The 26,460-nt window shown below is 41.9% G+C and overlaps 1 protein-coding gene across 1 annotated transcript; it reads left to right on the top strand.

Moving 5' to 3' along the window:
• On the top strand, positions 1-26,460 carry mettl22 (methyltransferase 22, Kin17 lysine). The gene is made up of 13 exons (XM_080724770.1): positions 1-29; positions 1,716-1,883; positions 3,401-3,560; positions 3,817-3,994; positions 6,029-6,171; positions 6,738-6,778; positions 7,477-7,621; positions 11,485-11,556; positions 12,895-12,948; positions 14,306-14,386; positions 15,174-15,276; positions 15,754-15,922; positions 24,207-26,460. Exons 3-13 carry the CDS (start codon positions 3,455-3,457, stop codon positions 24,252-24,254), a joined length of 1,140 nt encoding a protein of 379 aa, XP_080580896.1. The 5' UTR covers positions 1-29; positions 1,716-1,883; positions 3,401-3,454; the 3' UTR covers positions 24,255-26,460.

The raw sequence follows: 26,460 nt of genomic DNA, 5'->3' as shown, positions 1-26,460 counted from the left end.
CAGCAGAGGAGCATGGAAGAAGTTTAACTGTGAGTTTATCCTTCTAATAAACACCATTTACTGAGTGTTCAAATAAACACCATTTACTGAGTGTTCTCCGCTCTTTAATGAGTCTCCCTGTGGACTTCTAACCGCAGTGTTTGTTGACTAAACGGCAGGTTAATTCAACAGCTTCATTAGGCTGTGATGTTCGTTGAGTTTAACATAAAGATGCATGTTGTTTATGTGCACCCCGCCCCCTCTTTACCCTAAACCTGTTCTGTTATAATCTGTAGAATATAAGATTATGTTCTGTTATAATCTGTAGAATATAAGATTATGTTCTGTTATAATCTGTAGAATATAAGATTCTATTATGTTATAGCCTAATCTATAGAATATAAGATTATATTCTGTTATAATCTGTAGAATATAAGATTATATTCTGCTATATAAGATTCTATTCTGTTATAATCTGTAGAATATAAGATTCTATTCTGTTATAATCTGTAGAATATACGATTATAGTGTTATAATCTATAGAATATAAGGTTCTATTCTGCTATATAAGGTTTGAAAACATTACAATCTAACGGTAACAGATGTACATCACCTGTGTAGATTACTGTTCCATGGATTTACATTTAATCAACCGTTAGGATCTCTTACTAAACCTGTTAAAGTAGTGCTCTGACCTAAAGGTAACGTTGGATTAACAAAGTGATGCTGGTAATTCTGTAATCTACGTTGTTTTACCTTTATTCATGCCAGAGTAATCTATGTGTTGTTTTGTTTTAGTTGGACTAAACAGTGTGTGGTTTAGAAGCTGTTCACATGACTACTCTGACATTGAAAGCAGACACCAGCCTCTATAAATAACATGCAGACCTTTCTGCTTTGCAGTGCTTTGCACCCGAGTGACCCGACCATGTGTTATATGTAACTCTATAGACTGTATAGACCATGTGTTATATATAACTCTATAGACTGACATGTGTTGTTCTATCATCACTTGTACTTTAAATCATGGACTGCCTGTATGGCAATAAACATGCAAACATGCATTATCTCAGATCAAGCTGAGTTGAGACAATTGCTAGTTGGATTCAAATAGGTGTATGTGTCATAGTGTACACCATGTGTGGTAGCCTATATTAGAACTTTAGTAACAGGCATTGTGACATGCTCTTGGAGAGAAATAGTTGTTTTATGAATAAACAAATACATGCACATTAGGACAATATGCTGATTAGGAAGAGACACACTTTAGATGTTAGGTTTTGTGGTTTAGGAAGAGACACACTTTAGATGTTAGGTTTTGGGGTTCATTGGGATTAGAGTTACAGCGGTGTCACACACAGAAAAGAGCAGATCTACAAGCTCACAACCAGCCACAACACACCACGTTGTGAGCTTGTACATCTGCTGTGTTTGACTTTAGAGTTTAAACTCACACAGGGAAATGATATTAAAATGGCATGCATAAAATCACTGTCCTTAAATGCTGATGTTCTCAATTGAATTCAAATAAGCTTCATTGGCATGAAAAAAAAACACAGTAGTCCTTTAGGCCTAGGGTGGTCGTATTCCAGCCTTCTTTTATCGCAACAGTTCACAAATCTTGCTGTGTGTGTGTGTGTGTGTGTGTGTGTGTGTGTGTGTGTGTGTGTGTGTGTGTGTGTGTGTGTGTGTGTGTGTGTGTGTGTGTGTGTGTGTGTGTTGTGTGTTTTCTCCAGGCATTAAGTAGCTGTCATTGAGGGGATGTGGGAGCAGCCATCATTAAAGACAGACTGCAGCAGAAGTTCTCCACTTGCTCCACTTCCTTCTGGTGACGCAGTTCCTAGTGAAACAGTCCAGAAAGGAGGGACATGGCGCTGGGGGGAATGTGATTTGACGGTCAAAAAGTAGGCATAACTCATGAATACATTAATATGTAAAGATGGGTGGGCTGACGAGCGACGCTCAGTGTCACATAGGCCTGGGGCGGTATGGACATTTTGTTACCGCGATTACCGTCTTCCCATTTACCGCCGGTACTGCGGTAATTACCGCACCCCCGTATCTATTAATTAAGGTTCGGCGATAAGCCAAAATATTGCAATCCCAAAAGTCCCAAAAGTCGCCTCTCCACAGCCTGACTGCCCGAGTTATACTTCTCCGTACAGCACAGCTGGTCTGGCTTTCAAAGGAGCAGATCTACAAGCTCACAACACATCGCATCCGCGACACGTTCTGAGCTTTTAGATCTGCACTGTCGGGTTACCATAGTAACGTAGGCTAGCTACTTGGGCTTTTCAGACACAAACAGCTGTGTGAACAAACCAGAAGAGGAAGGGTAGTCAGATCGTGTACAGTGATTCTGTAAACTCACGTCACGTCTCAACTCTCAAATCGCAGTGATTGAGTGCTGCTATATATAGGTTTTAGTTACAAGACTTGTCAGAAAAGGTTATAAAATCGCCGACGTGCGACGCGGTGGAAAAAGTAAAATAGTTTCATTTTCGGTTTTAGTCCACGCGGCCCGCGCTCCGCCAGTAATCCGTATGAATAAAAAAAAATATGCCACAACACAAGGTATGTATTAACATCCTTGTGTCGAGTGGATTACAGAGAAAGTTTATGCTGCTCCGTCATAGAGTTGTGCTCCGTACTCTCCTGCCCTGTGCACTATGTGCAGGTCTGTGTCTGAGTGACGTATGTGGCTTCCAACGTGTAGTACACGGCCCAGAGCAGAGCGGCATGGAGCGCATGCGGTCCTCGCTTCTCCCCCGTTTTAAAACTCGCTTGTTTTCCAATAAAAAATAGACCTTTTTTTTGTCTTTTTACCGCGGTAAGCACAATGACACCGCGGTAGACCTCGGTATACCGCGGTACGGCGGTACGGCGGTTACCGCCTCCAACCCTAGTGTCACAGTGTAGCTCCTATAGACTGACAAGGCAGTGGCTATGGAAACACATTTGTGTTCATAGGGTGTGAGATGTCGGCCGCGGCTTGTGATTGGCTGGACCGGAGGCAAGCCAGCGCAACACACTGGCTCGGCTGTACTCATACTGTACTTGAGTTATTCTTCCATACACCAACTCTCTTCAGCAAAAATAGCCGATCTACAAGCTCACAAGGCATCTTTTAGTGAGCTTGTAGATTGGCTATTTTTGGTGAATGGTCCCCCCAGAATATGGATGCTGGTGGTGTTTGACTGCAAAACCAAGTTCTTTCAGTATTTTCAGTTAAATAAAGTGCAAGCTTTCGGTCATAGACCTTCTTCAGGCATCCAGCACCTCATCTAATTCTATTGGCAGATGAGCGGAGGTCCTTTCACTTCAATTGAAGATTCACTACAGATATGTATTTTTGTTTTCACTAGCTAGCTCTTTAAGTACTGTTATGTATGACCAATATGTACCGTATGTTTGTTTTCAGCAGGTCTTTAAGTAGCTGTCATTGAGCTGATGTAGGAGCATCCATCCATCCATCATGGACAGAATCACCTTCCACTACGACACGGTTCTGTCAGATGTTCACCTGCTACAGCCCAACGCACGACACCTCATGACCCGCCTCAACCGAGTGGGACAGCCAGGTGTGTGTGTGTGTGTGTGTGTGTGTGTGTGTGTGTGTGTGTGTGTGTGTGTGTGTGTGTGTGTGTGTGTGTGTGTGTGTGTGTGTGTGTGTGTGTGTGTGTGTGTGTGTGTGTGTGTGTGTGTGTGTATATATTTGTGTATATTTTGTAGTAGTTAAAATAAATGTGATTAAAATAATGTGATTTAGAAACTGTAATTTTTTATATATTTTCTTATTCATTTTAAGAATGTTTTTTCCTGCAATTCTCCCCACAGTCTTTGTTTCCAAGTTCAAGCTCCTTCCCACTGCTTTCGGGGAAGATTCACACAGTGACACACAGGAAGACGGCGGGAGGGAAGATGAGAAAGGGAGCACGCCGGTGGCAGAGGAGGAAGTGGACAGAACTGTGCAGCCAATCACAGACGAGGACGGAGACCTGGAGGTGACACGCAGGTTTGTGGAGCAGGAAGACCAGCTGAACAGAACAGAGATGATCACATGTCACTGAGACATAAAGACCAGTACAGAGCTGAGACATAAAGACCAGTACAGAGCTGAGACAGAAAGACCAGTGCAGAGCTGAGACAGAAAGACCAGTACAGAGCTGAGACATAAAGACCAGTACAGAGCTGAGACATAAAGACCAGTACAGAGCTGAGACATAAAGACCAGTGCAGAGCTGAGACATAAAGACCAGTACAGAGCTGAGACAGAAAGACCAGTGCAGAGCTGAGACAGAAAGACCAGTGCAGAGCTGAGACAGAAAGACCAGTACAGAGCTGAGACAGAAAGACCAGTGCAGAGCTGAGACAGAAAGACCAGTGCAGAGCTGAGACAGAAAGACCAGTACAGAGCTGAGACAGAAAGACCAGTGCAGAGCTGAGACAGAAAGACCAGTACAGAGCTGAGACAGAAAGACCAGTACAGAGCTGAGACATAAAGACCAGTACAGAGCTGAGACAGAAAGACCAGTGCAGAGCTGAGACAGAAGATGGAATGGAGGCTATAGTGGATGTAGTCTCGCGTGGCCAGACTGTTGACTCCACGATTTGCAAATGCTCCCGTCATACAGTCTGGGGGACAGAAGTTCTTATGATGAGAGCCCGGTTAAAGTGGAAGTGAAGCCTCCTCTTCATGTCTGTTTCATTCTTAACATTGTGCACATTTATACTAATTTAAATAAAAATCATCTGAGCCTATTTAGCTTGCTGCTTATCAGAAATGACATTTTAAAATATATGTTCATGAAATGCCAGATTCCATTACTCGCCGTTCAGGAGTTGTAGTTCCAGACGCTATATAGCATTCAGAGATTGTGGAATAGTTGTCTGGCTACGCGAGACTATTGCGGAAGTGGTGAGGAGAGGCAGACTGCGATGGTACGGACACGTTGTGAGGAAGGAAGAGGATTGGGTGAAGAGAGTAATGTTGTTTAACGTAGAGGGGACGAGAGCCAGTGTGCAGCCTAAGAAGACCTTGCAGACGACCGTGGTGGCTGACATAAAGGCACTGGGCATCGACCATGAGACCATGGAGCGTTTCTGACATGAAAGCACTCAGCATGGACCATGAGACCATGGAGTGTTTCTGCTGGAAGAAATCCATAGTGAGAATCCTGTCCAACCCAGTGGTGCCTGGAAAGAGGACTTTAAACTGATGATGATGATGTACTGATGTATTACCTTGCAACCAGTGTTGTTTTTGACAGCAAATTTTGATGTAGTTTTTAGTCATAGTCTTTTGAATATAATTCACAATAATTTAGTCACCTAGAACGTTTTAGTTGTAGTCTAATTTTAGTCGACTAAATATCATAGGATTTTAGGCGACTAAATCTACAGTTGATTTAGTGAACTGAAATGTATTTTGGCAGCCCTTGATGGCATCTTAATGACAAATAGCTGAACTGCTATTTTCAGCACGCAACACCTCAGAGGAACCAGACATAAAATGACTCTCCACCAGTCCCTCCCTAACGTTTTAGTCTAGTTTTTTTTTATTTTGTTGACGAAATTGTCAATATATTTAGTTTTAGCCATCACAGCTTACTTTTAATTTTGTTTTTATTTCGTTTTCGTCAGTGAAAAAAAATGCAGTCGACAAACATTTTTCGTCATGGTTTTAGTCGACAAAATCAACACTGCTTGCAACCACACTAATAGTCCTGGGGAAACTTTATTTATTCTTCTAGATAAACTTTTTGAATGAAAATTTGTGAATGGGTTTTTACCTTGAATAGGGAATCAATGGGAGCTTCACATTTTCACAGTTAGCTTGCTGCAGAATATAGTCACGTTGGCAACCACACTTGCAATTTCCAATGTCATCTTTCTAGTTGTAAGTCGCTATGGATGTGCTAAATGCCTAAATTGTAAACTGATTCTGTTGTTCTCTGAACAATTGAACATGACAGCTGTCAGTCAGAGGAGATGTTGTTGTTCTCTGAACATGAGGCCTGTCAGTCAGAGGAGATGTTGTTCTCTGCAGGCCCAGACAGAGCATCCACACACAGAGAACCCAGGTGTATCCTACCATCCTCAGCCAATCAGCAGCCAGTGAAGATGATGATGATGATGATGATGATGAAGACGATGAAGACCACCGGGACCTCAAAGATGTCATAAGGATCGGTAGGAAACGCCTGATTTATACTTCAGTTTTTCTACACGTGACACCAGAGAGACATTTACCAACAAAAATCCTTTAAAATATGTTTCAACAGAAGTTCGGAATTTTATGTGAGATTAACTTATGTTAAAAAAAACAAAAAAAAAAACAGATCTGCAGCTCACAATGCATGCAGAGCAGCTGATTAAATGGTCCTAAGTGGTTAATTCAGAATGTATTGTTATACGTTTGGGTCCTGAAATGTCTGTTTTGAGCGTTGCGATAAAAACCTTTGGTGTGACTCCACAATCTGTATTCTGTATTGTCTTGACCGAGGTACAGTCTGTACAATCTGTAGTTTAAAGACAGTTAAAACCTTGGTACTAACATCTAGTCCCAGTCCAGGGGCGCGTAATGAAGGCTAGGAGAGGCTATGCTTCCCTAATTCGAATACGTTTATGGAAACATGATGACTTGTGTTAATGCGTTATAGACTGTAAATAAATGTGTATGTTTCATAGGGTAATCATGTGTTATAGACTGTAAATAACATGTTTGCATAGAGTAATCGTGTGTTTAATGTTTACAGAGCATACCATGGCCACTACGCTAGAAGATGTGGGCAAACAGGTTAGTGTCACCTTCTGTTGTTCACCTCAACTGTTCTGTCCTCATAGGAGGACTTCTGTTGTTCACCTCACCTGTTCTGTCCTCATAGGAGGACTTCTGTTGTTCACCTCAACTGTTCTGTCCTCATAGGAGGACTTCTGTTGTTCACCTCACCTGTTCTGTCCTCATAGGAGGACTTCTGTTGTTCACCTCAACTGTTCTGTCCTCATAGGAGGACTTCTGTTGTTCACCTCAACTGTTCTGTCCTCATAGGAGGACTTCTGTTGTTCACCTCAACTGTTCTGTCCTCATAGGAGGACCTCTGTTGTTCACCTCAGCTGTTCTGTCCTCATAGGAGGACCTCTGTTGTTCACCTCACCTGTTCTGTCCTCATAGGAGGACCTCTGTTCTTCACCTCAACTGTTCTGTCCTCATAGGAGCGGACAAAAGCACACACAGTCCTTACACCACATTCCTGTGTGTGTGAGATGCTTACCAGTGTTATGAATGCATAAATAAATAAATACAATAAAGATATGAAGGATAGCACCGTTACGCCATGTCAGCCAAGTGTTGCTCATGAAACATGTGACAAGGTGAAAGTTTGTCTCGTTGTTTTACACTGCATTATTCTCTCATCTTCCTCCCTCATCCACCCCTGCTATTGGCTGGGTGCGTTCCTATTGGCTGACCACATCCTCTCCTCTCTCATTGGCTAGGTGTGGCGAGGAGCGTTCCTATTGGCTGACTACATCCTCTCCCAGCCGGCCACGTTCAGAGGAGCCACGGTGTTGGAGCTGGGGGCCGGAACGGGCCTGACCAGCGTTGTCATGGCAACTCTGGCCAAAACAGTTTACTGCACAGGTAACGGTCCAATGCCCAAACCGCTTTACTGCACAGTTAACGGTCCAATGCCCAAACCGCTTTACTGCACAGTTAACGGTCCAATGCCCAAACCGCTTTACTGCACAGTTAACGGTCCAATGCCCAAACCGCTTTACTGCACAGTTAACGGTCCAATGCCCAAGCCGCTTTACTGCACAGCAGAGCACATGAGCGGAGTACCAGGAAATGCCGCTCCTCGCTCCAGGTGGCTGATGTTGTAACGCTTGCTATTGGTTCACTTTGATCCCCCGCTCCGTCGCTAACCTTGCTTTGCACATCTCACTCTGCGCTCAGGTTCATAGCAAAAAATAATTATTCCGCTGCGTATCACATAACACTTCCTTCCTCTTGTTGTAAAAGATGCCATCTTGCTCGATTCAAAACAGCCCCACTCCCACTCCGCTCCGCTCATATGCTCTGCTGCACAGGTAACAGCACAATGCCTACTGACTGACTGACTGACTGACTGGCTGACTGATGGACTGACTGACTGACTGACTGACTGACTGACTGACTGACTGACTGAAGGTGGCTCTCCACCAAACAGACTACGAGAGACTCTTTCCAACTCGTTCAGACTGGCAGTCTGTGGCATTTAGTTGAAAGCAAAGGTTTTGAGCAGATGACAAGAAGGCAATGAGAGGTACACCTACAGTAGAGCCAGAGTTAAAGGTTTTAACATTGAGCCTAGGGGTGGGCGATATGGCGATAATTATCGTCTCGGCGATACAGCTTTGCCACGATAGGCCATTTCAGAATATCGTTTCTCTTGTGATACAAACAGTCATTTAGAAAAGGCTCTGGATACAGCGAGTGCACGTTCCATGAGTCGCAGCTCTATTGCTTAATTTATACTTCTATAGTACTGTGGTGTAATTCGCCAAAAAGAACAGATCTACAAGCTATAACGTGTCGCGGCTCAACGTGTCATATAGTTTGAGGATCTGTCCCCTGCTTTCACGGCCCCTCCCCCGTGCAGCACGCAGACAGGCTACAGAGTGTCTACAGCACTGACTGAGTTGTGATTGTGTGCAGGAGCACGGCACAGTGGTCCACGATTTAGTTTCACTTTCACGGGACTTTAGTAAAGCAGTGATGCAGCTTGGCCTGCATTCTTTGAAGCATATTTTTTATAATGGATGCATTAAACTAACAGGACGCAAACTACTTATCCGTCCTGCTATCGCTATCAGCCATCTCACTGCTTGCAAAGCTGAACTGTGCTGGAGTCTCAACCATAGCTGTGTGTTCTGGCAGTATTGATGAGATGATTTAGATCACCTTGTAAATCCATGCATCTGTTTTTATTAACTATAAACAAGTAGCTATTTGCTGCTATTTGTAAAGTGCTTATGTTTTCACCATTGATGCATGCGTGTGTCGTCGCGAATCGCGGTGAAATCGTCGCGTCTATTTTGCGTCTATTTTATCTATTACATAATTGGCTTAGTCATAAAAACCATGCCATTATTGTTAGTAGAAAAGCGAAAAGCTAGGATGATAATGAGTGAGTAATTCTCTAAAAATAAAGCTTGTATCATAACAAACCTCCTGACTTTGGTTGGTCATAAGGTAATTTGTTTTCCCTCAAGTTTCAATGGTAAGGCATGGGTTGTTGTCAACCTGTGGGTCGAGACCCCCAGAGAGGTCCCGCCAAATTGTTTTGAATATAGCCGATCTACAAGCTCACAACACTCAAAAAACATTTCAAAGGAACCCATAAAACATTTCTGGGACCCATTTGAATGACCTGAACCATCATCACACCAACTAGTAAATATTTTGAGGTAAAAGATGATAATTGTTTAATCAAACATCTGAATGTTATCATTAAAAAAAAACTATCTTTCTATCTGCAGCATAAAAATGAATAGATTATCTATAGAATATCTGTGTGGGTCTAATAAACCAACCATAAGGTAATTTGTTTTCCCTCAAGTTTCAATGGTAAGGCATGGGTTGTTGTCAACCTGTGGGTCGAGACCCCCAGAGAGGTCCCGCCAAATTGTTTTGAATATAGCCGATCTACAAGCTCACAACACTCTGATAACATTTTAAGGGAACCCATAAAACATTTCTGGGACCCATTTGAATGACCTGAACCATCATCACACCAACTAGTAAATATTTTGAGGTAAAAAATGATAATTGTTTAATCAAAAATCTGAATGTTATCATTAAAAAAATCATAGATTAGTCTATCTATCTTTCTATCTGCAGCATACAAATGAATAGATTATCTATAGAATATATGTGAGGGTCTAATAATCATAATAAACCTAAAAACCCGCATAAAACAGTATCGTGATAATATCGTGTATCGTGATACTGCATGAAGCATATCGTGATAATGCTTTTATCCAGTATCGCCCACCCCTAATTGAGCCTACTAGGAGACACAGTGTAAACGTGTTGTTTCCATGTCATGTCTGTGTGCTGTTGTTGTGTTTCAGATGTAGGAGAGGATCTTCTCATCATGTTGTTGTGTTTCAGATGTTAAAGAGGATCTTCTCATCATGTTGTTGTTGTTGTTGTTGTGTTTCAGATGTAGGAGAGGATCTTCTCATCATGTTGTTGTGTTTCAGATGTAGGAGAGGATCTTCTCATCATGTTGTTGTTGTTGTTGTTGTGTTTCAGATGTAGGAGAGGATCTTCTCATCATGTTGTTGTGTTTCAGATGTAGGAGAGGATCTTCTCATCATGTTGTTGTTGTGTTTCAGATGTAGGAGAGGATCTTCTCATCATGTTGTTGTTGTGTTTCAGATGTTGGAGAGGATCTTCTCATCATGTTGTTGTGTTTCAGATGTAGGAGAGGATCTTCTCATCATGTTGTTGTGTTTCAGATGTAGGAGAGGATCTTCTCATCATGTTGTTGTTGTGTTTCAGATGTAGGAGAGGATCTTCTCATCATGTTGTTGTGTTTCAGATGTAGGAGAGGATCTTCTCATCATGTTGTTGTGTTTCAGATGTAGGAGAGGATCTTCTCAACATGTTGTTGTGTTTCAGATGTAGGAGAGGATCTTCTCATCATGTTGTTGTGTTTCAGATGTAGGAGAGGATCTTCTCATCATGTTGTTGTGTTTCAGATGTTAAAGAGGATCTTCTCATCATGTTGTTGTTGTTGTGTTTCAGATGTAGGAGAGGATCTTCTCATCATGTTGTTGTGTTTCAGATGTAGGAGAGGATCTTCTCATCATGTTGTTGTGTTTCAGATGTTAAAGAGGATCTTCTCATCATGTTGTTGTTGTTGTTGTTGTGTTTCAGATGTAGGAGAGGATCTTCTCATCATGTTGTTGTGTTTCAGATGTAGGAGAGGATCTTCTCATCATGTTGTTGTTGTTGTTGTGTTTCAGATGTAGGAGAGGATCTTCTCATCATGTTGTTGTGTTTCAGATGTAGGAGAGGATCTTCTCATCATGTTGTTGTTGTGTTTCAGATGTAGGAGAGGATCTTCTCATCATGTTGTTGTTGTGTTTCAGATGTTGGAGAGGATCTTCTCATCATGTTGTTGTGTTTCAGATGTAGGAGAGGATCTTCTCATCATGTTGTTGTGTTTCAGATGTAGGAGAGGATCTTCTCATCATGTTGTTGTTGTGTTTCAGATGTAGGAGAGGATCTTCTCATCATGTTGTTGTGTTTCAGATGTAGGAGAGGATCTTCTCATCATGTTGTTGTGTTTCAGATGTAGGAGAGGATCTTCTCAACATGTTGTTGTGTTTCAGATGTAGGAGAGGATCTTCTCATCATGTTGTTGTGTTTCAGATGTAGGAGAGGATCTTCTCATCATGTTGTTGTGTTTCAGATGTAGGAGAGGATCTTCTCATCATGTTGTTGTGTTTCAGATGTTGGAGAGGATCTTCTCAGCATGTGTCAGCACAACGTCACGTTGAACAGACATCTGACGGAGCCTGCAGGTCAGAGGACAAATCACCTTTATAATGACATTATAATGATGGCCACTTTCAATATGTTTTAGCCATTATCTCTGGAACGGAAGGTCCAATCTGCTCAATTTAAAGCTTGTTGCATGCATGACTTCGAGGACATTCAAAGCCAGTCAAAATAGTGTCACGGGCCGGAAGTGGCCCGCAGGCCGGAGTTTGAGTATCACTGGTCTCAGATTGTCCATGTTTGGCTACAATCTGACCTCCTGACAATTCTCTCCTTTTTCATTTGGTCCATGCTCAGTGGTAAATGATAAATAGTGCATTTATATAGCGCTTTTATCCAAAGCGCTTTACATAGATTGTGCATTACATTCACCCATTCACGCACACATTCATACACCGGTGGCGGAGGAAACCATGCAAGGCACCAACCTGCTCACCGGGAGCAATTAGGGGTTCAGAGTCTTGCTCAAGGACCCTTCGACATTAACTCAGGGGGAGCCCGGATTCGAACAGGGAACCCTTCGGGAACCCTTCATGCTCTAATAACGGTTTCTCTACCCCTGAGCTATGCCGCCCCTCAGTGTGTGACACAAAACAGCAGAATGAGGGATTTACTCCATTTAAACTGGGTGGATTAGTGCTTACTAAAGATTAAAGTCAACTTGGACTCACCACAGGTGAGTTCCAGGTGAATAGCCTGCTTGAAATTCAACTACAGTGTATTTAAGTATTTATGCAAGTTTCTGTGTAGAATGAGCTAGGATTCTGTATTTATTCTAGTTTTATGCTGTGTTCCTCTGCAAACCAAATACTGTATGTTGATGCAAAATATGTTTTCATTTGCCAAGCTTCTGGAAGATTTATTTATTTCTCTCTCTCTCTCTTCTGTTTTACAAATGCAAGGGTGCCAATACTTTGTCCACGACTGTAACTGGTCCGATATAGATCACTGGCCAGATGGCCAAGACATGGCACGACCTCGCCCTTTAGGGTGAGGTCGCTTGTCGTCCTTAGGCGTCTAAAGCCCGGATCATAGTCGGGTGTAGTCTTTTCGAGTATTTTTGAGTCATGACACTACAACGTTACATCATTCCTCGCGGTGGAGAGCTTTCCACCGCGAGTCCCAACACATCTCTCTGTTTTTACTATCAGACAGACAGGCTCTACACCCCGTTCACTGATTGGTCGACCTGAACCGGTCTAGACGGGGTAAAGGACTTCACCGTGGGCCGTGACTATGATGGCCTGCACTTATTTTCTGACTTGACCACCTCAAATTTGCGGTGGATAGCTCTCCACCGTAGCCTCTGATCCGGGCTTTACTGGTTTACGTGTGGTGTTAACGTCTGCTCTGTCCAACAGGTGGTGAAGTCAAGGTGAGGCAGCTAGACTGGCTCCAACATGACCTTTGTACAGGTAAGATCCGTAGCCAATCAGAGAGGGGCAAAGGGTGACATCATAATATCAAGGCATATATAAGGGCCACGAGAGGGGCCGCCTCTGCCCGTAATAAATGAATAAACACATTAGCCATCCTTGAATGTGACGTCTAATTGAAGAGAGAAAAGGGCTTTGGTTGTCCTTTTGCTTAATAAATATATGATATATTACAGGATATAATGATAAATATATGATATATTTCAGAATGTAATGATAAATATATGTTATATTACAGGATATAATGATAAATATATTTGATATATTACAGACTAATGATAAATATATGATATATTACAGAATAATGATAAATATGATATATTACAGGATGTATTGATAACTATATGATATATTACAGAACAATGATAAATATGATATATTACAGAAAAATGATAAATATATGATACAGTATATTACAGAATGTAATGATAAATATATGATATATTTCAGGATGTAATGATAAATATATGATATATTTCAGGATGTAATGATAAATATATGATATATTTCAGGATGTAATGGTAAATAATATATGATATATTACAGGATGTAACGAATAATATATGATATATTTCAGGATGTAATGATAAATAATATATGATATATTACAGGATGTAACGAATAATATATGATATATTACAGCATGTAATGATAAATATATGATATATTACAGGATGTAATGATAAATAATATATGATATATTTCAGGATGTAATGATAAATATATGATATATTACAGCATGTAATGATAAATATATGATATATTACAGGATATAATGATAAATATATGATATATTTCAGGATGTAATGATAAATAATATATGATATATTACAGGATGTAATGATAACTAGACCAGGTCAACCTGGTTGTGCCAGACCCCTTGTCTGTCATCATCATTTATGACATCATGCCTTTTGTAGGCATGTCATCATCATGTCATCATCATATATACCCTTTATATAGAAAACCCGGACCGACATCTGCTTATGTAGGCCTACCCATTTCATGGGTCTGGCAAATATATGATATATTTCAGGATGTAATGATAAATAATATATGATATATTACAGGATGTAATGATAATATATGATATATTTCAGGATGTAATGATAAATAATATATGATATATTACAGGATGTAATGATAAATATATGATACATTACAGGATGTAATGATAAATATATGATATATTACAGGATGTAGTGATAAATATATGATATATTTCAGGATGTAATGATAAATAATATATGATATATTACAGGATGTAATGATAAATAATATATGATATATTTCAGGATATAATGATAAATATATAATAATATATAATATATTTCAGATGCTGATGTGGAATTCAGCTGGACTGAGGAGGAGGAGTCAGATCTCCATGACAACACTAGCATCATCCTGGCAGCAGACAGTAAGTTTTAATATACAAGATGGAGCCACTAGAGGGCAGTAAGTGTTAACTATAATAGTCAAATGACTCCTGCTACAACAGGTTGGACACAATTCAATTCAAAGGAGCTTTATTGGCATGAGAAAACATACGTTTACATTGCCAAAGCAAGTATCACAAATACAATAAAAACAGTTGAAAATGGGGAACATATATACAGTTGGAGGGGGTACAGCATTGTGTAAACAGAGCTATGTCGCATTGTAACATTTTATATATATACAGGGTACAAATAGCAGCATTATCTTTTCTCAAAATGCATTTAAAGGTATCAGCTCTGTTTCATACTGTATGTGCAGTAGGTCTAGATGTCAATCCATGGTTTGTAGTCCTTAGGGTGGTTGTGTTTCTAGCCTTCTTTTGTCGCAACAGTTCACAAATCTTGCTGCTGTGTTCGCACATTGTTGTATGTTTCCCAGTAGGTATGGGAGTTTTTCATCATTGGTCGAGTTTTCAAATTCACTTCGGGTGTGTGTAATCTGTGGGAAGTATGTGTCTCTGATGTCTTGGTATAGTGGGCAGGTGGTTAGAAAGTGTAGCTCTGTTTCTACCACATTTTGTGTGCAGTGGGTGCATAGCCTATCTTCCCTTGGGAGCGGGGTCTGTCTGTGGCGGCCTTTCTCTATTGCAAGGCTGTGTTCGCTGAGTCTGTACCTAGTCAAGGCTTTCCTAAATTTTGGGTCGTACTATGCTCAGATATTCTGCTGTGCTGGACACAATGCTGTGATGTGTCTCTGTTTGCCTCCAGTTTGCTACGACGACGAGCTGACGGACGCCTTTTTCCGAACGCTCTACAGACTCTGCAGTAACTTCCAGAAACCCTGCACCACCTACCTCTCTATAGAGAAGAGGTGAGATTATCTAATCTGCACCACCTACCTGTCTATAGAGAAGAGGTGAGATTATCTAATCTGCACCACCTACCTGTCTATAGAGAAGAGGTGAGATTATAATCTGCACCACCTTCCTGTCTATAGAGAAGAGGTGAGATTATAATCTGCACCACCTTCCTGTCTATAGAGAAGAGGTGAGATTATCTAATCTGCACCACCTTCCTGTCTATAGAGAAGAGGTGAGTTTATCTAATCTGCACCACCTACCTGTCTATAGAGAAGAGGTGAGATTATAATCTGCACCACCTTCCTGTCTATAGAGAAGAGGTGAGATTATAATCTGCACCACCTTCCTGTCTATAGAGAAGAGGTGAGATTATAATCTGTCTATAGAGAAGAGGTGAGATTATGATCTGTCTATCGGGGGCCCGACCCACAGGTTGAGAACCACTGAGACACATGGACGTATGGTGTAATTCCTCTCCTCTCCACTAGGCTGAACTTCACTCTCAGACACATGGACGTGTCGTGCGAGGCCTACGACCACTTCCAGCGCTGTCTGAGCCAGCTGCAGACCCTGGAGGATGGACGGAGCAGCGTTCTGGTGGAGCAGCTCCCCTCCACCTTCCCTCAGTACCTGAGCTACGAACGCACAGAGCAGCTGGTGAGATGATATGAGCTACGTATGAACGCACAGAGCAGCTGGTGAGATGATATGAGCTACGTATGAACGCACAGAGCAGCTGGTGAGATGATATGAGCTACGTATGAACGCACAGAGCAGCTGGTGAGATGATATGAGCTACGTATGAACGCACAGAGCAGCTGGTGAGATGATATGAGCTACGTATGAACGCACAGAGCAGCTGGTGAGATGATATGAGCTACGTATGAACGCACAGAGCAGCTGGTGAGATGAGTACTACTGTATCATACACTACTGTATCATACACTACTGTATCATACACTACTGTATTATACACTACTGTATCATACACTACTGTATTATACACTACTGTATCATACACTACTGAGCTATGAACGCACAGAGCAGCTGGTGAGATGAGTGTATTATACACTACTGTATCATACACTACTGAATCATACACTACTGTATTATACACTACTATATCATACACTACTGTATTATACACTACTGTATCATACACTACTGTATTATACACTACTGAGCTATGAACGCACAGAGCAGCTGGTGAGATGTTATGAGACCATAGGATGCACATTTCTGCTTTTGTCTTATAGGGTTGCAGGGGTAGGGGGTCTTGGCCGTCACCTGTCCTTGCCTGGCATTTCGCCTACCCTAATTCTAATTTCTGAATACGCCACTGGAGACAATTAGCCTATAATATTTTAGTACATTTTGCATTTGTGTTATTGCATGTGAAAAGGGCAGCATGTTCATAAAGCACATTGCACATGGCTGCTGTCGGGCCAGGAAATGAAAATAACAAACAAAACACACAATACTGCCTCATCAAAGTTGGTACGGTGACTTCATGCATCGTCTGCTCTTTGAATTCTAGTATCATCACTTCACTATGTGCAGCTCCAGTGGAGTTATAGGAGGGTTTTAATGTGGACTAATGATCACTTCACCATGTGCAGCTCCAGTGGAGTTATAGGAGGGTTTTAATGTGGACTAATGATCACTTCACCATGTGCAGCTCCAGTGGAGTTATAGGAGGGTTTTAATGTGGACTAATGATCACTTCACCATGTGCAGCTCCAGTGGAGTTATAGGAGGGTTTTAATGTGGACTAATGATCACTTCACCATGTGCAGCTCCAGTGGAGTTATAGGAGGGTTTTAATGTGGACTAATGATCACTTCACCATGTGCAGCTCCAGTGGAGTTATAGGAGGGTTTTAATGTGGACTAATGATCACTTCACCATGTGCAGCTCCAGTGGAGTTATAGGAGGGTTTTAATGTGGACTAATGATCACTTCACCATGTGCAGCTCCAGTGGAGTTATAGGAGGGTTTTAATGTGGACTAATGATCACTTCACCATGTGCAGCTCCAGTGGAGTTATAGGAGGGTTTTAATGTGGACTAATGATCACTTCACCATGTGCAGCTCCAGTGGAGTTATAGGAGGGTTTTAATGTGGACTAATGATCACTTCACCATGTGCAGCTCCAGTGGAGTTATAGGAGGGTTTTAATGTGGACTAATGATCACTTCACCATGTGCAGCTCCAGTGGAGTTAGGAGGGTTTTAATGTGGACTAATGATCACTTCACCATGTGCAGCTCCAATGGAGTTATAGGAGGGTTTTAATGTGGACTAATGATCACTTCACTATGTGCAGCTCCAGTGGAGTTATAGGAGGGTTTTAATGTGGACTAATGATCACTTCACCATGTGCAGCTCCAATGGAGTTATAGGAGGGTTTTAATGTGGACTAATGATCACTTCACCATGTGCAGCTCCAGTGGAGTTATAGGAGGGTTTTAATGTGGACTAATGATCACTTCACCATGTGCAGCTCCAATGGAGTTATAGGAGGGTTTTAATGTGGACTAATGATCACTTCACCATGTGCAGCTCCAGTGGAGTTATAGGAGGGTTTTAATGTGGACTAATGATCACTTCACTATGTGCAGCTCCAGTGGAGTTATAGGAGGGTTTTAATGTGGACTAATGATCACTTCACCATGTGCAGCTCCAGTGGAGTTATAGGAGGGTTTTAATGTGGACTAATGATCACTTCACCATGTGCAGCTCCAGTGGAGTTATAGGAGGGTTTTAATGTGGACTAATGATCACTTCACCATGTGCAGCTCCAGTGGAGTTATAGGAGGGTTTTAATGTGGACTAATGATCACTTCACCATGTGCAGCTCCAATGGAGTTATAGGAGGGTTTTAATGTGGACTAATGATCACTTCACCATGTGCAGCTCCAGTGGAGTTATAGGAGGGTTTTAATGTGGACTAATGATCACTTCACCATGTGCAGCTCCAGTGGAGTTATAGGAGGGTTTTAATGTGGACTAATGATCACTTCACCATGTGCAGCTCCAGTGGAGTTATAGGAGGGTTTTAATGTGGACTAATGATCACTTCACCATGTGCAGCTCCAGTGGAGTTATAGGAGGGTTTTAATGTGGACTAATGATCACTTCACCATGTGCAGCTCCAGTGGAGTTATAGGAGGGTTTTAATGTGGACTAATGATCACTTCACCATGTGCAGCTCCAGTGGAGTTATAGGAGGGTTTTAATGTGGACTAATGATCACTTCACCATGTGCAGCTCCAGTGGAGTTATAGGAGGGTTTTAATGTGGACTAATGATCACTTCACCATGTGCAGCTCCAGTGGAGTTATAGGAGGGTTTTAATGTGGACTAATGATCACTTCACCATGTGCAGCTCCAGTGGAGTTATAGGAGGGTTTTAATGTGGACTAATGATCACTTCACCATGTGCAGCTCCAGTGGAGTTATAGGAGGGTTTTAATGTGGACTAATGATCACTTCACCATGTGCAGCTCCAGTGGAGTTATAGGAGGGTTTTAATGTGGACTAATGATCACTTCACCATGTGCAGCTCCAGTGGAGTTATAGGAGGGTTTTAATGTGGACTAATGATCACTTCACCATGTGCAGCTCCAGTGGAGTTATAGGAGGGTTTTAATGTGGACTAATGATCACTTCACCATGTGCAGCTCCAGTGGAGTTATAGGAGGGTTTTAATGTGGACTAATGATCACTTCACCATGTGCAGCTCCAGTGGAGTTATAGGAGGGTTTTAATGTGGACTAATGATCACTTCACCATGTGCAGCTCCAGTGGAGTTATAGGAGGGTTTTAATGTGGACTAATGATCACTTCACCATGTGCAGCTCCAGTGGAGTTATAGGAGGGTTTTAATGTGGACTAATGATCACTTCACCATGTGCAGCTCCAGTGGAGTTATAGGAGGGTTTTAATGTGGACTAATGATCACTTCACCATGTGCAGCTCCAGTGGAGTTATAGGAGGGTTTTAATGTGGACTAATGATCACTTCACCATGTGCAGCTCCAGTGGAGTTATAGGAGGGTTTTAATGTGGACTAATGATCACTTCACCATGTGCAGCTCCAGTGGAGTTATAGGAGGGTTTTAATGTGGACTAATGATCACTTCACCATGTGCAGCTCCAGTGGAGTTATAGGAGGGTTTTAATGTGGACTAATGATCACTTCACCATGTGCAGCTCCAGTGGAGTTATAGGAGGGTTTTAATGTGGACTAATGATCACTTCACCATGTGCAGCTCCAGTGGAGTTATAGGAGGGTTTTAATGTGGACTAATGATCACTTCACCATGTGCAGCTCCAGTGGAGTTATAGGAGGGTTTTAATGTGGACTAATGATCACTTCACCATGTGCAGCTCCAGTGGAGTTATAGGAGGGTTTTAATGTGGACTAATGATCACTTCACCATGTGCAGCTCCAGTGGAGTTATAGGAGGGTTTTAATGTGGACTAATGATCACTTCACCATGTGCAGCTCCAGTGGAGTTATAGGAGGGTTTTAATGTGGACTAATGATCACTTCACCATGTGCAGCTCCAGTGGAGTTATAGGAGGGTTTTAATGTGGACTAATGATCACTTCACCATGTGCAGCTCCAGTGGAGTTATAGGAGGGTTTTAATGTGGACTAATGATCACTTCACCATGTGCAGCTCCAGTGGAGTTATAGGAGGGTTTTAATGTGGACTAATGATCACTTCACCATGTGCAGCTCCAGTGGAGTTATAGGAGGGTTTTAATGTGGACTAATGATCACTTCACCATGTGCAGCTCCAGTGGAGTTATAGGAGGGTTTTAATGTGGACTAATGATCACTTCACCATGTGCAGCTCCAGTGGAGTTATAGGAGGGTTTTAATGTGGACTAATGATCACTTCACCATGTGCAGCTCCAGTGGAGTTATAGGAGGGTTTTAATGTGGACTAATGATCACTTCACCATGTGCAGCTCCAGTGGAGTTATAGGAGGGTTTTAATGTGGACTAATGATCACTTCACTATGTGCAGCTCCAGTGGAGTTATAGGAGGGTTTTAATGTGGACTTATGATCACTTCACCATGTGCAGCTCCAGTGGAGTTATAGGAGGGTTTTAATGTGGACTAATGATCACTTCACCATGTGCAGCTCCAGTGGAGTTATAGGAGGGTTTTAATGTGGACTAATGATCACTTCACCATGTGCAGCTCCAGTGGAGTTATAGGAGGGTTTTAATGTGGACTAATGATCACTTCACCATGTGCAGCTCCAGTGGAGTTATAGGAGGGTTTTAATGTGGACTAATGATCACTTCACCATGTGCAGCTCCAGTGGAGTTATAGGAGGGTTTTAATGTGGACTAATGATCACTTCACTATGTGCAGCTCCAGTGGAGTTATAGGAGGGTTTTAATGTGGACTAATGATCACTTCACCATGTGCAGCTCCAGTGGAGTTATAGGAGGGTTTTAATGTGGACTAATGATCACTTCACCATGTGCAGCTCCAGTGGAGTTATAGGAGGGTTTTAATGTGGACTAATGATCACTTCACCATGTGCAGCTCCAGTGGAGTTATAGGAGGGTTTTAATGTGGACTAATGATCACTTCACCATGTGCAGCTCCAGTGGAGTTATAGGAGGGTTTTAATGTGGACTAATGATCACTTCACCATGTGCAGCTCCAGTGGAGTTATAGGAGGGTTTTAATGTGGACTAATGATCACTTCACCATGTGCAGCTCCAGTGGAGTTATAGGAGGGTTTTAATGTGGACTAATGATCACTTCACCATGTGCAGCTCCAGTGGAGTTATAGGAGGGTTTTAATGTGGACTAATGATCACTTCACCATGTGCAGCTCCAGTGGAGTTATAGGAGGGTTTTAATGTGGACTAATGATCACTTCACCATGTGCAGCTCCAGTGGAGTTATAGGAGGGTTTTAATGTGGACTAATGATCACTTCACCATGTGCAGCTCCAGTGGAGTTATAGGAGGGTTTTAATGTGGACTAATGATCACTTCACCATGTGCAGCTCCAGTGGAGTTATAGGAGGGTTTTAATGTGGACTAATGATCACTTCACCATGTGCAGCTCCAGTGGAGTTATAGGAGGGTTTTAATGTGGACTAATGATCACTTCACCATGTGCAGCTCCAGTGGAGTTATAGGAGGGTTTTAATGTGGACTAATGATCACTTCACCATGTGCAGCTCCAGTGGAGTTATAGGAGGGTTTTAATGTGGACTAATGATCACTTCACCATGTGCAGCTCCAGTGGAGTTATAGGAGGGTTTTAATGTGGACTAATGATCACTTCACCATGTGCAGCTCCAGTGGAGTTATAGGAGGGTTTTAATGTGGACTAATGATCACTTCACCATGTGCAGCTCCAGTGGAGTTATAGGAGGGTTTTAATGTGGACTAATGATCACTTCACCATGTGCAGCTCCAGTGGAGTTATAGGAGGGTTTTAATGTGGACTAATGATCACTTCACCATGTGCAGCTCCAGTGGAGTTATAGGAGGGTTTTAATGTGGACTAATGATCACTTCACCATGTGCAGCTCCAGTGGAGTTATAGGAGGGTTTTAATGTGGACTAATGATCACTTCACCATGTGCAGCTCCAGTGGAGTTATAGGAGGGTTTTAATGTGGACTAATGATCACTTCACCATGTGCAGCTCCAGTGGAGTTATAGGAGGGTTTTAATGTGGACTAATGATCACTTCACCATGTGCAGCTCCAGTGGAGTTATAGGAGGGTTTTAATGTGGACTAATGATCACTTCACCATGTGCAGCTCCAGTGGAGTTATAGGAGGGTTTTAATGTGGACTAATGATCACTTCACCATGTGCAGCTCCAGTGGAGTTATAGGAGGGTTTTAATGTGGACTAATGATCACTTCACCATGTGCAGCTCCAGTGGAGTTATAGGAGGGTTTTAATGTGGACTAATGATCACTTCACCATGTGCAGCTCCAGTGGAGTTATAGGAGGGTTTTAATGTGGACTAATGATCACTTCACCATGTGCAGCTCCAGTGGAGTTATAGGAGGGTTTTAATGTGGACTAATGATCACTTCACCATGTGCAGCTCCAGTGGAGTTATAGGAGGGTTTTAATGTGGACTAATGATCACTTCACCATGTGCAGCTCCAGTGGAGTTATAGGAGGGTTTTAATGTGGACTAATGATCACTTCACCATGTGCAGCTCCAGTGGAGTTATAGGAGGGTTTTAATGTGGACTAATGATCACTTCACCATGTGCAGCTCCAGTGGAGTTATAGGAGGGTTTTAATGTGGACTAATGATCACTTCACCATGTGCAGCTCCAGTGGAGTTATAGGAGGGTTTTAATGTGGACTAATGATCACTTCACCATGTGCAGCTCCAGTGGAGTTATAGGAGGGTTTTAATGTGGACTAATGATCACTTCACCATGTGCAGCTCCAGTGGAGTTATAGGAGGGTTTTAATGTGGACTAATGATCACTTCACCATGTGCAGCTCCAGTGGAGTTATAGGAGGGTTTTAATGTGGACTAATGATCACTTCACCATGTGCAGCTCCAGTGGAGTTATAGGAGGGTTTTAATGTGGACTAATGATCACTTCACCATGTGCAGCTCCAGTGGAGTTATAGGAGGGTTTTAATGTGGACTAATGATCACTTCACCATGTGCAGCTCCAGTGGAGTTATAGGAGGGTTTTAATGTGGACTAATGATCACTTCACCATGTGCAGCTCCAGTGGAGTTATAGGAGGGTTTTAATGTGGACTAATGATCACTTCACCATGTGCAGCTCCAGTGGAGTTATAGGAGGGTTTTAATGTGGACTAATGATCACTTCACCATGTGCAGCTCCAGTGGAGTTATAGGAGGGTTTTAATGTGGACTAATGATCACTTCACCATGTGCAGCTCCAGTGGAGTTATAGGAGGGTTTTAATGTGGACTAATGATCACTTCACCATGTGCAGCTCCAGTGGAGTTATAGGAGGGTTTTAATGTGGACTAATGATCACTTCACCATGTGCAGCTCCAGTGGAGTTATAGGAGGGTTTTAATGTGGACTAATGATCACTTCACCATGTGCAGCTCCAGTGGAGTTATAGGAGGGTTTTAATGTGGACTAATGATCACTTCACCATGTGCAGCTCCAGTGGAGTTATAGGAGGGTTTTAATGTGGAGTTAGACTTTGAGGTTTGAACTAGGGCATTAACGACTTGTGATTTTTGCAAGTTGACTCGACTTAGTAAAAAGTTTAGTTGAAGTCGACTTTATCGTAAGTGTATAGAGGGTATCTGCACATTTCTAAAGTGCCAATTTAAGGACTTTTTAATACCTCTAAAATGACAAATTAAACATTGGCCAAATTGTCAAATATTAGAGGCAGAAATTGTGAAAATAGCCGATCTACATGCTCACAACGCCTCGCAACGCGAGGCGTTGTGAGCATGTAGATCTGCTATTTTCACAATAGAACCATGTTATACCAAATGTAATGTAGCACTGATAATATTGGATCATTCCGTCCTTGACAATAAGCAATCCTACTGTTTGAAACCTGTACAGACGCACACATGGAGCAAAAATAATGATTGAAAAAAAACAACAGATTTTTTTTCTTATTTCGACTTTCAACTTTCTCTGGTGGGAGTCGACTTGTGTAATGAAGTCGACTTATGAAGTCGACTTAGTCGACTTTTTCGTTAATGCCCTAGTTTGAACGACTAGTTTGAGGAACCAGTGGAATTAGGAGGTTCAGTCTTAAGCACTTTTTCATTGGTTCAATATCTGTAAAACCCACACACAGACGCACTGTAAAGTTTTTACTTCTTTATTTATTTATTTATTTTTAGATAGGAGTTTTGCGGCCGACAGTGATGATATTAGTTCTATACCTTAACTACACTATTTTTGGTTTCCAGGAACTGTGGAAGATAACATCTACACCTCTGCATCTGAAGAGAGTCTGACCGCTTTCTGTGTTCCCTTCATTCTGGGAGACCAGAGCAAAACATTACGTCATCTGGAAATGCTCCTTTCAGCCCAGATTCAGAAACACTGACATATCTGGAATGCCTGGCACAATGCCAGACATTAGGGTAAGAACCTGGCCATGTGCCATTATCAGTATTATAATATCAGTATTGAGCCAGTGTTGAGTGATTGGTGTAGAGTAGCCTAGGCTTAAAGCACAGTGATTGGTGTAGAGTAGCCTACGCTTAAGCTGGCCGCACGCTAGCCGACAATCGGGGCAATCCTGACAATTGGGCTGCCTGCGTCTGAAACGGGCCCGATTATCGGGCATAAATCTCGCCTAGAGTGTGAGGGTTCACAGATCCAATCTGAGCCCCACCGAGCGGCTCGCAGAACGATCGGGGCCAGCCCGACTCTTTTAAACAATGTTTGATATTTTTCTGGAGCACTATACTGGTATGGAACATGAGAGGGGGACCGAGAGAAAGACCGCCGCTGTTTCTGACGCGAGAAACGGGGTCTGTTGGTGCTGACAGCTGCTGATCTGAGTCTGAGCATAGTATCTGAGACTGAGCGACAGATCTCTCTCTCTCACTCACACACACACACACACACACACACACACAGACAGACACACTTTTCATACCGTCTGTCCGTCCTTTAGGTTGTGATGGGATGGGAATTAAAAACTCAACGGTAGCAGGATTGTTTTATATCACACACAAACAGCAGAAATAACAGCTACCGGTCACAGTCAGTCACAGACTGGGAACAGCACACATCTCGCTTTGCCCTTGCAAGTCAAAGTACATGCCCAGAAGCCTGATCTACAAGCCCTACAACGTGGTGCGGAGGGACACATTTTGGTCTTGGAGATCTAATTGTTCTGTGCGCTACACAGTCATACGACTAATCATAAATCAGGCACCATGAGAAGCAGACGGCACGCAGCACTTGACTAGTTTAGCAGTGGAGAGAGAGGGGGGAAAGTCAGAGTTGAACATGAAACGTGTCAAAGTGAACTCATATTATCATTAAAATGGGACACAAATTCCATATTGAAGATTTTTTTGTTTTGTTGCGTGAGGCGATGGTGAGTTGAGTGGATAATATTAATGTGTTTGTTTGTATTTGCATGTGCGTACGTGTTGCAAGGCGAAGCTCTCAGAACAGCTCCCGTGACATTTTGTTTTCGTTATATTATTTATTATTGCTGTGTTCTCAATCTGGATAGAATTTGCGGAGCGCCTGACCTTTCGCATCGATTTTAGTGTGGTCTCTTATTTAATTCAAGGTTTAATCCTATAGCACAGGGGTCTTCAATTAAGTATTGATGGTTCAAGTAGTGGTTAAATATTTTAAAACACAAATTGCCATGAATCCAAAATACACTGATGATTGTGCTGCCAAACAATGAAACTATGGAATCTATGAAAAGGTTGTGGGGGTCCCTGCTTCATCTCTCTCTCTACTAAGGGGGCCTCGGCCTGAAAACGTTGAAGACTCCTGCTATAGCAATACATGAGTTGTTAATGTTTTTTTGTTGTGATTTTGATGCATTTTACTATTATTAAGCAGATTGGCACATTATTGTGAGTGTGAATTTGGATCGAGATACAGTATCTCATACCGTAAAAAGAAGGGATTTTTTTTGTTAGATGTCTTGCTGTAACTACAATCTTGGGTGAAGATTATTATTATTGCAGTTTTATCAACTACATTTACCACCTGAGCCCTATTTAATTAGCAAAAACAGCCTAGCTCTTAACACATCACATTGTAGTGTTTTGTGAGCTTGTAGATCGTCTCTTTTTGCTATTGTTTCTTTGGATGCCAGGTTTTAAGTGGTTAATGAATGGGTGCAACACTATTTATTGATTCAAACTGTGAATAATTTATTTCAGATGAAACTATAGTTGCGAAACAACAAATGAGGATTTGAATACGAACCTTTTTTTTTGCAAGGTTATCACTGAAACAGAAGCATATAGATTTATTTTTACACTTTATTCAGTGATCAGATGTTCTATGATTGATTGATTGATTGATTGATTGAAGAATTTATTAGAAGTTTGCAATAGAAAAAAGTACAGTTTCATGACAGTACAAATCACTGGTACAAGGTCTACTAAAAGGAGATCCTAGAAAGCCGAGGCTTATTTCCACAGGAACCACACTTTAAGTATCTCATATAACATTGAA

The sequence above is a fragment of the Nannobrachium achirus genome (genome assembly GCF_963921795.1).
Source record: "Nannobrachium achirus genome assembly, chromosome: 4".
NCBI lineage: Eukaryota > Metazoa > Chordata > Actinopteri > Myctophiformes > Myctophidae > Nannobrachium > Nannobrachium achirus.
This window is presented reverse-complemented; position numbering and strand designations above follow the sequence as displayed.